Source organism: Ptychodera flava, chromosome 9 (assembly GCF_041260155.1).
Source record: "Ptychodera flava strain L36383 chromosome 9, AS_Pfla_20210202, whole genome shotgun sequence".
In the NCBI taxonomy this organism is placed as follows: domain Eukaryota; kingdom Metazoa; phylum Hemichordata; class Enteropneusta; family Ptychoderidae; genus Ptychodera; species Ptychodera flava.
In genome coordinates, this window is record NC_091936.1 from 1,827,926 (window position 1) to 1,841,882 (window position 13,957).

General features: G+C 34.6%; 1 protein-coding gene across 8 annotated transcripts in view; it reads left to right on the plus strand.

Annotated features, from left to right (window-relative positions):
* LOC139141358 (amyloid beta A4 precursor protein-binding family B member 1-interacting protein-like) overlaps positions 1 to 13,957 on the plus strand; it is a 76,555-nt gene that overhangs the window by 17,950 nt on the left and 44,648 nt on the right. For 7 of the 8 annotated variants that reach the window (XM_070710997.1, XM_070711002.1, XM_070710998.1 and 4 more), the window contains exons 2-3: positions 4,926 to 5,064; positions 6,230 to 6,350. In XM_070710997.1, coding sequence (XP_070567098.1) covers positions 4,926 to 5,064; positions 6,230 to 6,350 — 260 coding nt within the window. Of the gene's footprint in view, positions 1 to 1,744; positions 1,808 to 4,925; positions 5,065 to 6,229; positions 6,351 to 13,957 lie in introns of those variants that run through there. The other variant, XM_070710999.1, reaches the window with a different exon arrangement.

Below are 13,957 nucleotides of genomic sequence, written 5' to 3' on the forward strand. Positions count from 1 at the left end.
CCTAAAACAATTTTACTCCCAAAACAGCCACATTTTTCTCAAAACTGTTGCTGACTGAAATAACAAAAATAACCAGTGCTCATAAAGATTTCATCACTTATCTTTTCCCACAACCAGTCTTGAAAGTGAACAGATTTTGAGAAACTGATGCTGTGCAAGGCATCATTTGCAGCTTCTACTATCCAGTCCGGGTCAGCTCCAAAATTGGAGACGCTATACCATAATATTTTCCCCCTCTCATTAGCCAATCAGCGACCAGCGCGCCATCAGTAAAAATTATATTTCCTGGCAACCTCTACATGCGTCCTTCGTTACGTACGCCATACTGTGTCGAACTCCCGCGCCGTATTCTGTCATAATGTCGAACAGTTGTGTGGCCACTCTGTCAAAACACAATTTCAAAATCGCGTACCAGTTTTATTCTGGCTAAGACAACCAAACCCCATATATCGCTGTGATTCCTAGACTCTGGCTTGAAGTCCTGCGAAATATTAATCGTGTACCTACACAGATCGTTCAGAATACCCCATTTGTATCGGAGATGGCAGCGATACAAATTCTACCTTATGGGGAACAGTTGTGTGCCACTCTGTCAACACATTTTCAAAATCGCGTACCATTTTTAGTCTGCGTTTGACAACTACAAAACAGGTATCGTTTTAAAGCTCTGACATTGCTCTTCTTTCTTGCAAAATTTTATACGCGTACCTACACAAATAACCTTTATAACAGTATTTCTAATAGAGATGACGAACATCCACAAAATGATTCTCGGTACTTGAGCGAAATCGATAAACTGGGGGTAGAAATGAATCGTCAATATTTCGAATATTTGTTCACTAATCGAACTCCTTGTTGGACATGACCTTCTGCAGAACACGTGGATTATGTTGACTGTCGAAATTCGTCGAAATTCACAAGACAGGGGCTTAATAAGCGGCCCAAAACTGCCGATCACACTTGGTGGGTAATTTGTGACCCAGCGTGACCTGTACTTTATTAATGATGTAATCTGGTCGATGATTGGCTGAATGCCGGAATACATTATCATAATGAGTCTCCAATTTTGGAGCTGACCCGGACTGCTATCCCTATGAACATGTCAGAAGATGGATGTTGCCAAAGCCAGATCCTATCACCACACTAATACTCTCAGGGTTTTGATTATACATGTTCATGTCTTTTCACAGGCATATTTGTGTTATTTTACCATTGCATTTGGTTTTATGGTGAAGAAAGATTCATAGTAGCCGAATTTTCTTGACACAGTAATACATGTACATACAAGTTACACGTAAAAATAATTATACTGTGACCATTGTGGTTTTGGGACAAGCTGACACTTTAGGCAAAGTGGTTTTGGTAGAGATTGAAGTTCGGATGAAGTAGCATAGGGTAAGGAATTATTGCGATTAGGTGCTCTTGGTGCGAAATGGTTTTGGGCCGATGTTGTTTAGGACAGCCTTCTTGTGCTGCAATGATCTGAACCCCAATTATCACTATGTGACATTATGACCTGTGTAAATTTTCACTGTCTAAAATGTAGAAATTGTCATATTCTCTTTATTGTCCAAGAAGTTTATAGATTTGTCTACCAGTATATTTTAAAGTACTCTCAATATGAACTGTTTCATTTCTAAAATACATGTCAATTGAAATTTCTTTGTGTCAAGACATACATAGTCATTGGTGTGCTAAGTTAAGGGGTACTGTATGTTAGGTATTATTCAACATGTTATGGGGTCTTTTCCTTCTCATATGAAAGTTGTATTTGTTGGATGGGAGTGGGACACCGAACTTCCTGAAGGTCAGTATTAAAGCTCTATACAATGGTGCTGATTGTAGATTGTTGATGTTTCTTAGATTATTTATCGCTCAGTAATGGATAACAGTTGATTATTATTATGTTAAATCATGGGGTCAGGATTTTTTGCATTACAAATATGTAAGAGGTCTTTTAAGAAATGTTTTTAATATCCAACACTGCAGCCTGGTACATGTGTGTAAATGAATTGTTCCAAGGTTGTCATTTCCTCTTGTGAATTTGTTGTAAAACGAATCAAGACACTAAATGCTCAATCCGTGGTTGTGGATGTGCATGTGTGAATGTCAGACTGTATCAGTATGATTAACCTTCGCTGTGGCCATGGAATGAAATGAACCTTTACAATGCAAACAATGACTGTGTTAAAGTGTGATAAATAGCAGAATTATTTGATATATTCACAGACAGCTGAGACTTTATGATAAAGTGAAAAATGATTAGCATTGCTTTGAACAACAAAAGTACTGAATTTGTTTTCAATGATAATTGTATAGAGTATCTGATAAAGACATATGGTCAGTATAATGTAAAACAAAGTGAGGAACACTATTTTAGCAGATTATGAGCAAACTGCATGCAGTATTGCCTGAAATTTGAATTGGTGTTGATGCATATGTATGTCTGAGGAATGGCAACACAGAAAAATAGTTTGTACCAAATTACTGCTTGACCAGCAAATGTGATCATTGAACAGAACAAATTGTGATAAATGCATGCATGTACAGATATAGATGTCATGATGTAAAACAAAAGTGAGAAACACACATTTTATCAGCTAGATTATGAACTAATTTACAATTAGTCAACTTCAAAATTAGTGGAGTTATGTTTGAGTAATGACTTTAGATGGATGCATCAATGAACAGATGACCTGACTGGCCTCTCTGTATGAAGTTTGACCCTGATCTATAGGGACTAGGCAGGTTGTACATGCTGGTTGTGTAGATCACACAGATCATCAAATTCATCACAGATATAGTATGTGTGACATAAATTTGTATCAAGCAATCTCAAAAGGTATGACACTGGCAATAGCACTGAAATCTGTGTACATTGTGCAGCTTACTCAGTTCAATGATGACTTAAATAATTACTCTGCGAGTCTACTTGTTTGATTTATTCTTCAGATTCGTCAACTAATTTTACATTATTCATGCAAGCACAACCACTCACAGAGTCACAATACAGAAATGGTCAGTTTTTTGAAGCATCTTCATATAAACTTCAAATTTTTATTGAACGCAGCATACACCTTGCTCTGAAAATGTGAAATCAACCAAGAAAGGCAATTTGTACTTTGTTGATATGGCTTTTTTCACAATGTCTAAGTTTCCAGTGTAATTCCAAGGTAACAACATTTACAATGCAGACTGTGTGTTGGTATGGATGTTGCAAATGACACTCGGTGACAAAATTTAAACATTCATGTAATTTTAGACAGGCAGCTATTGGATACTTACAGTTCAAGGTATTAGGTTTCCGATGTATACCCACCCTGGTATGGATTATATGTCTGCTGTGTTTCCAGTACTTTTTCCCATGCAAATAAAGCATAAAATCAGGCACTAACACAAAGGTGAACATTCTTGAAAAATTCATGAGTGTAAATGACCAAACAGCCAGCAACAAATACAGCAGTGGTGTCCAATTGGATATAAACTATAACAACAGCAGATCTAAAAAGTTCAAAGTAACCTAGCAATCTGTTAGATTTTTTAATTCTGAAAAATATCGACTCATTCTTTATGTAAATTATCTTACCAGACAAAGTCAGTTATTAAAGCAGCCATATTCATAAATTAGACAAATCTTGTATTACATAATAAAAGAAAAATTCTGAATAGAATAAAATATGCATGTAATGCATGTAAAACATAGTAAGGGAGGATGCGGAGGTGAAGTACATGGAAATACCAGTATTGTCAAAGCTTCAACTTTTTAATAACTTACAGCAGTCAGAGAAACAGCAAGGAAATGATAGTGAAAGATGTTTCTCTGAAATGACCTCAACTTTAATTTGAGATAATATGTGTAGAACATAGTATGTGTCTTCTTTTGTGAAGCATTTGGGGTTGTTTATAGGGGTCCGATGTACAGTTTCCATATGTGCTGACCTTGAGTCACTAATGCCTTTTCTGCATGCAAGTATGTCTCTACCTTAAATTTAATGTGTGCAAGTACCGTATGTCTTTGCAGTCTTTTAAATTTCAGGTTTCACTAATTTTGCCATCAAATTCAAAATAAGTTGTCCACAGACAGTTTCATGATTTGTAAATATATATTTTGTCACTAACAATTTTTATCCTCAGCTGTGCTCTCCCTGATCTTTGAAAACTGTTTGTAAATTTACCCATTTTGTTAAAAAGAAATCTGTAATTCAAAATTGTTATGCTGACATCCACCCCCCTCCCACCCCCCCACTCACTAATTTTGCCATCAAATTCAAAATAAGTTGTCCACAGACAGTTTCAGTGTATTTACTATGTTGAGGTTTTGATTGGTCTGTACCGAGACATTTTTGTATTTTAACATAAACTTGACATTTAATTTAGCAGCACAACTTGATGGATGGCAAATAATTTTACATTGATTGAAAAGTCTGTTTCTCTTAAAGCTTTTCCCAGATAGCTTTCTTATCTGGTTTACACTTTCATAGGATTTATCTCATTCAAATTTATTCAAATCTTTACAAAATTTCCAAGTTATGGAGGCAGTTACCTTCTGAAATTGCTGTTATCATAGTATTCAAATGTACAATGTACTTGTGGATTTGTTATGTCTTAATTCAGATTTGTTCCTGTAATTTCTGGAAGCAAGAAATTATCAGATAATTTCCGTGATTGTTTTCTGAGAAAAATTTTTACAGTGGAGCTACACTGTTTACTAGTTTGTGTGTATGTACTCTGCGATATGTTGTCAGAGGATTGATGGATATTCAGTTTTATAGTGGTGCTAAGTGCAGGGATATTTGCGGATCATTCAGGTACATGCTTTTGTAAAAGAGAACATAGAATCTTAGAGGGTCTGATGTTGAACTTCAATGATAGATTACATAATCACTGTGCAAATTTATTCATTTTGATTTTTTTGCAAATTATAGGGCAAATGCAGCAGCATCAGTTGACAACCTAAGTGACGAAACTTCTGACGATTTGGATGCAGAGATGGACAGTGACCAGGAAGAGGATTTGGATAAAATGCTAGGAACATGGCTTGGTGAATTGGAGAACATGACCAAGGTAAAATATTAATAACTTTTCAATAGTTCAGCCAGTGGAAAATGTTCTTTTGTGGTGCTTATTAAAAGCAACAGTACACAAGATAAGGATCACAAAAAGAAAAAGTGCTCAAATTTAAGTCCTCATTGATTGACCTGACCTGACCTGACCTTTTAGTGCTGAATCCAAGATGTTTGTTTAGCTGATTCACTTGTAGAATTAGTTTTGCATGCCAGACCTCGAACCTGCGGCTGCGTTTGTTATTAAAATGTGCATGAGCCTTACAACATCACCTCCATAACTTGGATGTGCTTATAGTCCCAACAGACAAAGTCTGGGGGATTTATAGAATTGGTCATGTCCAAGCGTCGGTCCCTGCATCTGTTCACGCAAATTTCTAAATTACCTGGAGCAACTTGCTACAAGGATTACTTCCTATGTCATACATATGCACGTCAATTTATTTTGTGATTTAATCCAATATGGCCACATGATGGCCATTTTGTTTCTTGTATTTGAGGTCTAAAGCCAATATTCAGACAGGTTTCGACCAATGTCTTTCAAACTTGGCACAAGGACAACACTCTGTAGCTTACATTTGAATATTTAATATGATCCAACATGGCTGCCGGACGGCCATGTATGTTTTTGTTGATGGTGTTTAATGAATAAAAATGAACTAGAATATGTCAGGTCAAGTATTTATACCAGGCAGAATGTGTTTAGTAAGTGCATGTTTGTTTGTTTGTTTTTATTGTTTTATTGAATAAAAATTGACTGCAAGAATGAATGTCAGCTGTGGAAGTTTGCAATGAAATTACTCGTAATGTGATACTGATATTTCCTGACTTTCACCATGACAGTTCAAAAATCTCTGAGTAAAAATATTGTTTACAGTATTGTGAAATGCAGTTTTGTTAATTTTATGATTGTGTTATTGAATAAAAGTGAACTACAGGGATGTCTGCCACCTTTAATCCAGAGAAATTCTTGTTATACGACAATAAAGTTTGCTGAGCATTGCCATTAGTAGGAATCTGAATCCATTTTCGATAAAGCTGTTACCGCACTGTATTTCCCTTTCTGCTTTGTACTGTTGGTAATATTAAAAATGACTTCTCATACATTGTATCTGATGTTTATAACCAGTGCTGAGTAATATCTTATATGAATATTGCTCCTTCAGCAACTTGGTGGCAGTGATGATAATCCATCTATACCATTACCAGTTCCAGCAACACCACCACCTCCAACACCAAGCTTAGGAAATTTGGATAATTTTAGATTTTCAATGGCAAACTTGGAAGGTAAAGTTGAAGTATTTTGAATTTCCAATTTACTCTATTAAATATGGTGACAATTGGATAATTAAAGGAATACATACTACTGTACAAAACAACAGCACTCTGCGACTTGAACCAGCCGTATATATATTTAGAAATTTTTTGACATTAAAAACTGTGAAAGATATGATGGCATAGATAGTAAAGTATGTAGATGACAGACAATATGTTGGTTTATGAGTTGTGTGAAAGAGCAAGGATTTTTTACTTTCCTCACATAAGGGCACCCAAAATTTTTCCAAAATGAGCGATATGAACACATTAAATGAAGTGCTAAGAAAAATGGTACCGAAAGACAGACATCATCAGATAGTCATTATTTTTCATTTTTCCAGCGTGTATAACATTGAAAGTCTGATTTCTTTATTGTTTCTGCTGATGTTAATTATGCGACACTATACTTGATAATGGAACACAATGTCTGCTATTTATTTGCTCATGTGTTGACACACGTGAGCATATGTCGCAGCAATGTCTGTCTGTCTGTCTGTCTGTCTGTCTGTCTGTGTACTCAATATCTCAAAAACGGTTCATCAGATCAGAATCAAATCTGGTACATAGATTCAGTTTGCAAATGGCAAGAACTGATAAGTTTTTGGTGGGTGTGGCTTGCTTACTTTTTGCTCATTTGCATAATTAATGATTTTAGAAAAAACGGATATATATTCACAATGACTGCACACAATTTGATAAGATTTGCTACAAATGTTGATCACACCAAGATATATCAGCTGTGAAAGATATTAAGAGGTGACATAAAAGATAATGGATAATTTGCATATTTAATGAACTTTCCTTATTAGGGATATATATCTGATTTGACTTGATCAAAATTAACAAAACTTGGTGTATATTGAAGATACTATGATTTAACATTATTGAAAGTCATTAAGCATTTTTACTTCATCAAACTCTTAATTTGCATGTTAAAAGCCCCAATAGCTGCTAATTTTATGCATTATTTTCATGATTTTATTTTCAAACCAAAGTTTGTTCATGTAAATGTTCTAACTGAAGGACATATATAGAAGTATCAGTGCTCGCTGATTTGGACCATGCCTACACGTTTTAACAGGTTTAATAATAAACGGGTGCCACACCCATAAAATGGCACCCTCACGGAAAAATAAAAAACAGTATTTCCTGCACATACACATCATGATCATACTAGAAACAAGCATGATGCCATTTACTTGAATGCACAACACAGGATGGCCAACATTTTGTTGTTGTAATCTTTATTTTCTTTGTCATATGATTAGTTATTTAAAATGGCGGGAAATCTAAAATGACGTTAAAACCTTTGAATTTACATGCCACTTTTGAAATTCATGGCAGCACTATATACTCTTTTAGTCTCTAATGGGACTTATTCAAAGAAAACTCTTGGAAAACTAAGAATATTTTTATTAAACATTCGCAGCTATTTGGGCTTTAATGAACTTTTGAAATTAGGGATATTTATTTGAATTGACTTGACCAAAATTGATGAAACTTGCTATGTACATTAGAGATACTATGATATAACATTTTTAAAAGTCATTAAGCATTTTTACTTCAGCCAAATACTTATTTGCATATTTATGGTCGTGTGAAGATAAGAATGGACAGTGAAATTGATCCAAATGTTATCACACTTGTGTAATTGGTTTGTAAAGTTGTTCCAAAACTTGCTGCAGTATCAGTACTTGTAATTAACTTGAGGCAAAGAACAGACGGATGATAGTGTTGTTTCACAGCGGGCTTCAGCTGTAATTGCTGAAGTAAAGCAATAAAACCTGTCGGCGGTAGGAACTGATTAGTGTCTATGTGTGGGATAAATGTTTCCTACAAGTGTACACACACTTGTATTTCAGTAGTGGCCATGGCCGAGTATATGTTCAAAGTTGAGTTCTCGTACTATTCCCAAACACGGATAGTGCCCGTCTTCATTTCTGAGGATGACTTTCACAGCATGTCTTACGCTGATGACTTGCCAATGCCGGTCATCGCTGATATCTGTCGAAATGACTTTCCATCCACGTACATTTCGAGAACTTTCTCACGTACTGCTTCTGGCGTATGTAAACCTCTTTTCCCGCGGATCATGATTTTTTTTGCACAAAGAACTTCGTACAGTGCGAAGACAACAAGAGTCTAATGACAACTAGACACTGACTTGGCTGTGACACTCAGGGCGGCGGTAAGGAATGTAATATGATTCTGCATATGTGAAGTGCACCGCAAAGTGTACTCCCATGGTGTGTGTTTATTAGGGGTCCATAAAAGCTCTCTGATTTTCACCGCAATTATAACAAGTCAGTGCAACTTCTAAGGCAAGTTTTGAAACAACTTTACAAACCAATTACACAAGTGTGATAACATTTAGATCAATTTCACTGTCCATTCTTATCTTCACACAACAGTAATAAACTTTCCTAACTAGATATATATATCTGAATTGACTTGACCAAAGTTGATGAAACTTGCTATGTACATTATTGAAAATCATTAAGCAGTTTCACTTCAGCCAATTTCTTATTTACATATTTAATGAACTTCACTAATTAGGACTGAAGTTGATGAATCTTGCTACATATGTTGAAGATACTATAAAACAACATTATTGAGAGTCATCAAACTTTTTTACTTCAGCCAATTCCCAAGTTGCATATTTAATGAACTTTCTTAATTAGGGATATTTATCTGTACTGACTAGACCAAATTTGACGAAATTTGCTATGTACATCAAAGATACTATGATACAACATTGAAAGTCATTAAGCATTTTTACTTTAGCCAATTCCTTATTTGCAAATTTAATGAACTTTCCTAATTAAGGATATTTATCTGTCTTGAGTAAACCAAAGTTGACGCATTGCTTTTTACGTTAAAGATACTATGATACAACATTATTGAAAGTCATTTAACATTTTTACTTCAGCCAATTCCTAATTTGCATATTTAATGAGAACATTTCAGTCAATTCCCAATTTGCATATTTTAATGAACTTTCTTGATTGGAGATATATATACTTGGATTTAGAATTAATCTGTAGTGAATATTGTTCATTATGTTGATTATAACATTTTCAATGAAGTTGCAAACATGTGGCAAAGGTTCAAATTTACACATAACTGTAATATAATGAAACATGAGAGCATTTTCAGTTCATATCTGGTTGTGACAAGGGTTAACCTATGCTACATGGTGACACCAAATATTTATCTTGTCATTAAACTCCCTAAATTTGTTTTTAAAATTCGATGTTAGAAATTGAAATGCATCTACTGTTGCTTATTTGTTGATTCCGTAATTTATGCTTTGATACCGACCCATAGTTGATGCCTTGTATACCAACAAAGCCGAGTTCTTTCTCCTTTAGTTTGGATAGCTTCTTCTTGCAATGGTGAATTAGTGTAGGGTGTGCACAGACAAGACATCAAGAATTACAGTCACCAGAAAAGGTGCTAGGAGACTTCGAAATTTTCAAGTTTATAAATAAAATTTCTGGAGCCTTCAAAGTTATAAGTTTGTATGTTTCAGGCTCTTCAAGAATTGTCAAAATGTCAGCATTGTGATGCGAAATGTCAGCATTGTGACTTTTTATGATATCAGCACAAAGTATCATTAGTGTGTTGGGCAGATCTCAATTTACTCCTGACTTTGCAGATAGTCAGTACGCAGTGTGAAAAATCAGCAGATGATTTTTTGTGTTTGACCAGCACTTCTAATTATTTGACAAGTTCAGAAAGTCATTTTTGTATCCAGCTCATGCAGCTGTCGCTACACCACATTGATCTTGTTTTCTAAGGAGATGAAGCCCTCCACCGTCTATGTTTTCCACACAGCCATGTCAAGGAACTGGTGGAAAGTCATGCTATCTTTCAATGCATATTTGTCAAGTTTTACAGGCTTTTTGTAGCTGCATCACACCAGTGCAATACATTATAAGTTTGAGTCAATGAATATATAGTCTCTGCCTCCATACCATCTGGTAACACGATATATAAAATTAGTCCACACTTTTGGTCAAAATGAAGTGATGGAGCAGTGCCCCGAGTGATGAAAGTTGAAATTCTCTTATGTTCTACATAAGTCAAAACCAACGTACGTATTGAGCATGGCTATAGTTTTATTTTCAATGACAAACATTTATGATATAAATTTCCTGAAGTACTGAGCAAGTGTTTGATTGATGAGTATATAAAAGGACTGTTATTTTGCAGGTGTATACCATTAATCATAGGAACTTGTATTACACTTCAGTAAAAATGTTACTTATAATCAAACATTCAATTCTGCAAAAGTTATGCTGGTCAGTTTGTGGAGATAGTTACATTTATCTGTAAATTAAAAAAATTCACTCTGCACAAAATTTGCCATTGTAACATCGAGTGTTGTCATAAGTTTACCAGTATGTAATTATTTGATACATACAGCCATCATTTCTGTGTTATGATGATCAATTTAATTGGTGAGAACCACAACATTGAATAACAAGTTATTTGCATTTTGATTATCAGTGATTAACACTGAATTTACTTACACCGTATTTGTCCTAGAATAACCCTCCAGTTGGGCAACACATAACTGTAGTTTATACCGGTACTATACTCAAGACTCAAGCAACCCAATGTTTTTTGCCACACAAGCTTAATTTATGCTAAATTTAACACAGCTCAAACTGGCAATCACTTTTAAAGTCTATTTACATCAAAGAAAATTGTGAAAGACAAAAAATATACTGATTGATGCGAGTCGGTAATAATCTGACTTCACGGTACCCTTCAAAACATGCAAGTAACAGTCATTCAATCTCAATATTTTGTCTGTTAAAAGACTAACTCATAATTTTGACATGTCCCTGTACCAAATAAAATATATTTTATGCAAAGCATTGCCTTTTGTAAAGTGTCAAGGAAAAGTAATTGGTAGAATTTGAGATTAGTTTTGACTGTAACTTGCGACATAAAACTTTTGGGTATGGGGTAAGTTTTGGTCTCATTTCATGAAAACTATAGAAGATGTTGCATATTGCAATATATCATTTTAAAGAAAAGTAAATGAACTTTCTAATGATACCGCATATGCTTCGTTATGTTCAAAATAAGCTCAGCAGAAGACTTACGAGAAGACAGGTTTAAAAAAAAAGAATGTGATTCAGTAATACTGTGATTTTGCGGGACCCTTCAAAATATGACTGTTACAGCTACAGGATCCTAATATTTTTTCTGTCAAAATTTTATTTCAGGTTTCTAACATGTACCTGTAGCAAATAACACAAAGTTAATACACAGCATTGCCCTTTGTATTATGTCTAGGTAAATAATTGGTAGAATTTAGATTAGTTTTGACAGTAATTTGCGACATAAACTTTGGGGTATGGGGTAAATTATGGCCCTATTTCATGAAAACTATAGAAGATATTGCATATTGCTATATACCAATTTCAAGAAGAATAAATCACCTTTCTAATGATACCCCATAAGCCAGGTCATGTTAAACAGTAAGCTCAGCAGATGACGTATATGAAGACAGGTTTGACAAAAATCCATGTGGGTCACAAAATCGTGATTTTGCGGTACCCTTCAAAACATGATCGTAACAGTTATTGCGCCCTATATTTTGTCTGTTAAAATCCTATTTCTTATTCTAGGGATCCCAAGACTTCTGAAAAATACAGGTTTGTTATCCTTTGGGGTTTGGGGAGGGGGGTGCATGTAGACGCCCCCCCTAGCCCACGGCCTAATAGATTGTTAGTAATGCTTGCTGTATAAGTAAGACAAGGAGGCATAGACAATTTTCCAAATACGTCTTATCAAAATTATTTTATAAAAAAATATTTAAAAAGTAAATTATAGAAATAGACAGTCATCATAGGAGAAAATGGGAATATGACTATGTGTGCGCGTTTTAAAGTCTTCTTTTTAAGGCTGTGCATTAGTTCATTGCATAACAATAAAATGCCCATTCATGATATACCAATGTAGCAAAACTTGCAATTTTAGATAGTAGAGACAATAATGCATTGTAAATACCCAATTTTGACATTTATTTTCTTCTTCAACACATTGCAATTAATAAATAACATCCATAAATCTGTTTGATTTGCTTCATTGGAAGGAAACAATAGTTTATATCGTATTTTCTTCCGGTTAAAAATACTGAATTACGAGAAAAAATCGATTTAAAGTTATCCAATTCTATGACGTTATATCTTTTTACTAAAACCTTATGCATTTTAGAAAGACCAGTATCTAAGCTTTCTAAAACTATAGGTATATGGCATTTCAAGACAGTTTACTTCATCAAGAAAAGAATGTTGTACCCCTACCCCTAGCTTTTGCACACCCCATACAGATACACACAATTGAAAGTTGACTCCACAGAAGTAGTGTATAGTTAAATATCTGATGTTAACATTTTTTTTCTTGTTTAATATGTAGGAATAAATAATTTAAACACAAAAAGTTGTGAAAATTTTGCTTCATAAAAAGTAAACCACAATTGTTATATGGTATTTGGGTAAAAAATTTCAAAATTGTCAAAAAAATTCATTTTAAAGTCGTCCTATTCTATGTACAGAAATTAATTTTGCTAAAGATGGTGTTCCTCAGAAAGAGCAGTATCTGAGCTTTCCAAAAATGTAAGGTTTGTGCTATTTCATGCTAGTTTACTCAATTTAGGGGAGGATATAGTACCCCCTACCCCTACCCATTTTTCGCCATTTTTTGCGGTACATACAAATCAAAAACCAGTGCAAGACAGGTAGTGCATCCCAAAATATCCAATGTTAACATCTTTTTTCTAGTTCAGCAGATACCAAAGAACCAAAAATACCCATGTAGTAGGTTTATGGGGGTGCCCGGTGGGCCCCTCCAGCCCACGGACTAAATGCTTCATTGTCAACATCCATAATCTGTGACTTCTCCAGTAGTGAAAACACTCATGTGTCAAATGTGACGTATTGTTCATCATGTTTCTGGGCCTCCATGGTTGACTAACATGTTTTCATCTTTTGCTGTCCACAAGAACATATTTTTCAGATCCAATAACTTGCACTCCAAAAAATAATAGGTTTGTTTCTCATTCTTGGTCTTGTACACAAATTATGTGGTGGTACAGTTTTTTTAGCTACTATAGACTATAGTCTATAGAAGCTATTGGGATGGGTATCCGTCCGGCGTCCGTCGTCAGTCTGTATGTATGTATGTATGTATGTATGTATGTATGTATGTATGTATGTCCGTTTGTGAGGCGTCCGTCCACTCAAATATCTTGAGAACCGCAGTACTTACTGATTTGATATTTGTTGTGTAGATGAAAAATACAATTTTGAGAAACTATTTTTTTTAATTTTTTGATATTGTTGAAAATAGGCAAATTAATGCCAAAAAAGGTGTTTTTGGTAAAAAATCTTCTTCTTCATAACCGCTGGTCAGACAGCTTTGTTATTTGGTATACAGGTCCCTAGGGGTAACCCAACTTAGACTTGTTCAAATTGTGATGAAATATGCAAATCTGTATTTTTAAGGAATTTTTTTGTCATTTTTGGTCAAAATTTGACTTACATTGTATGTAATTCTTG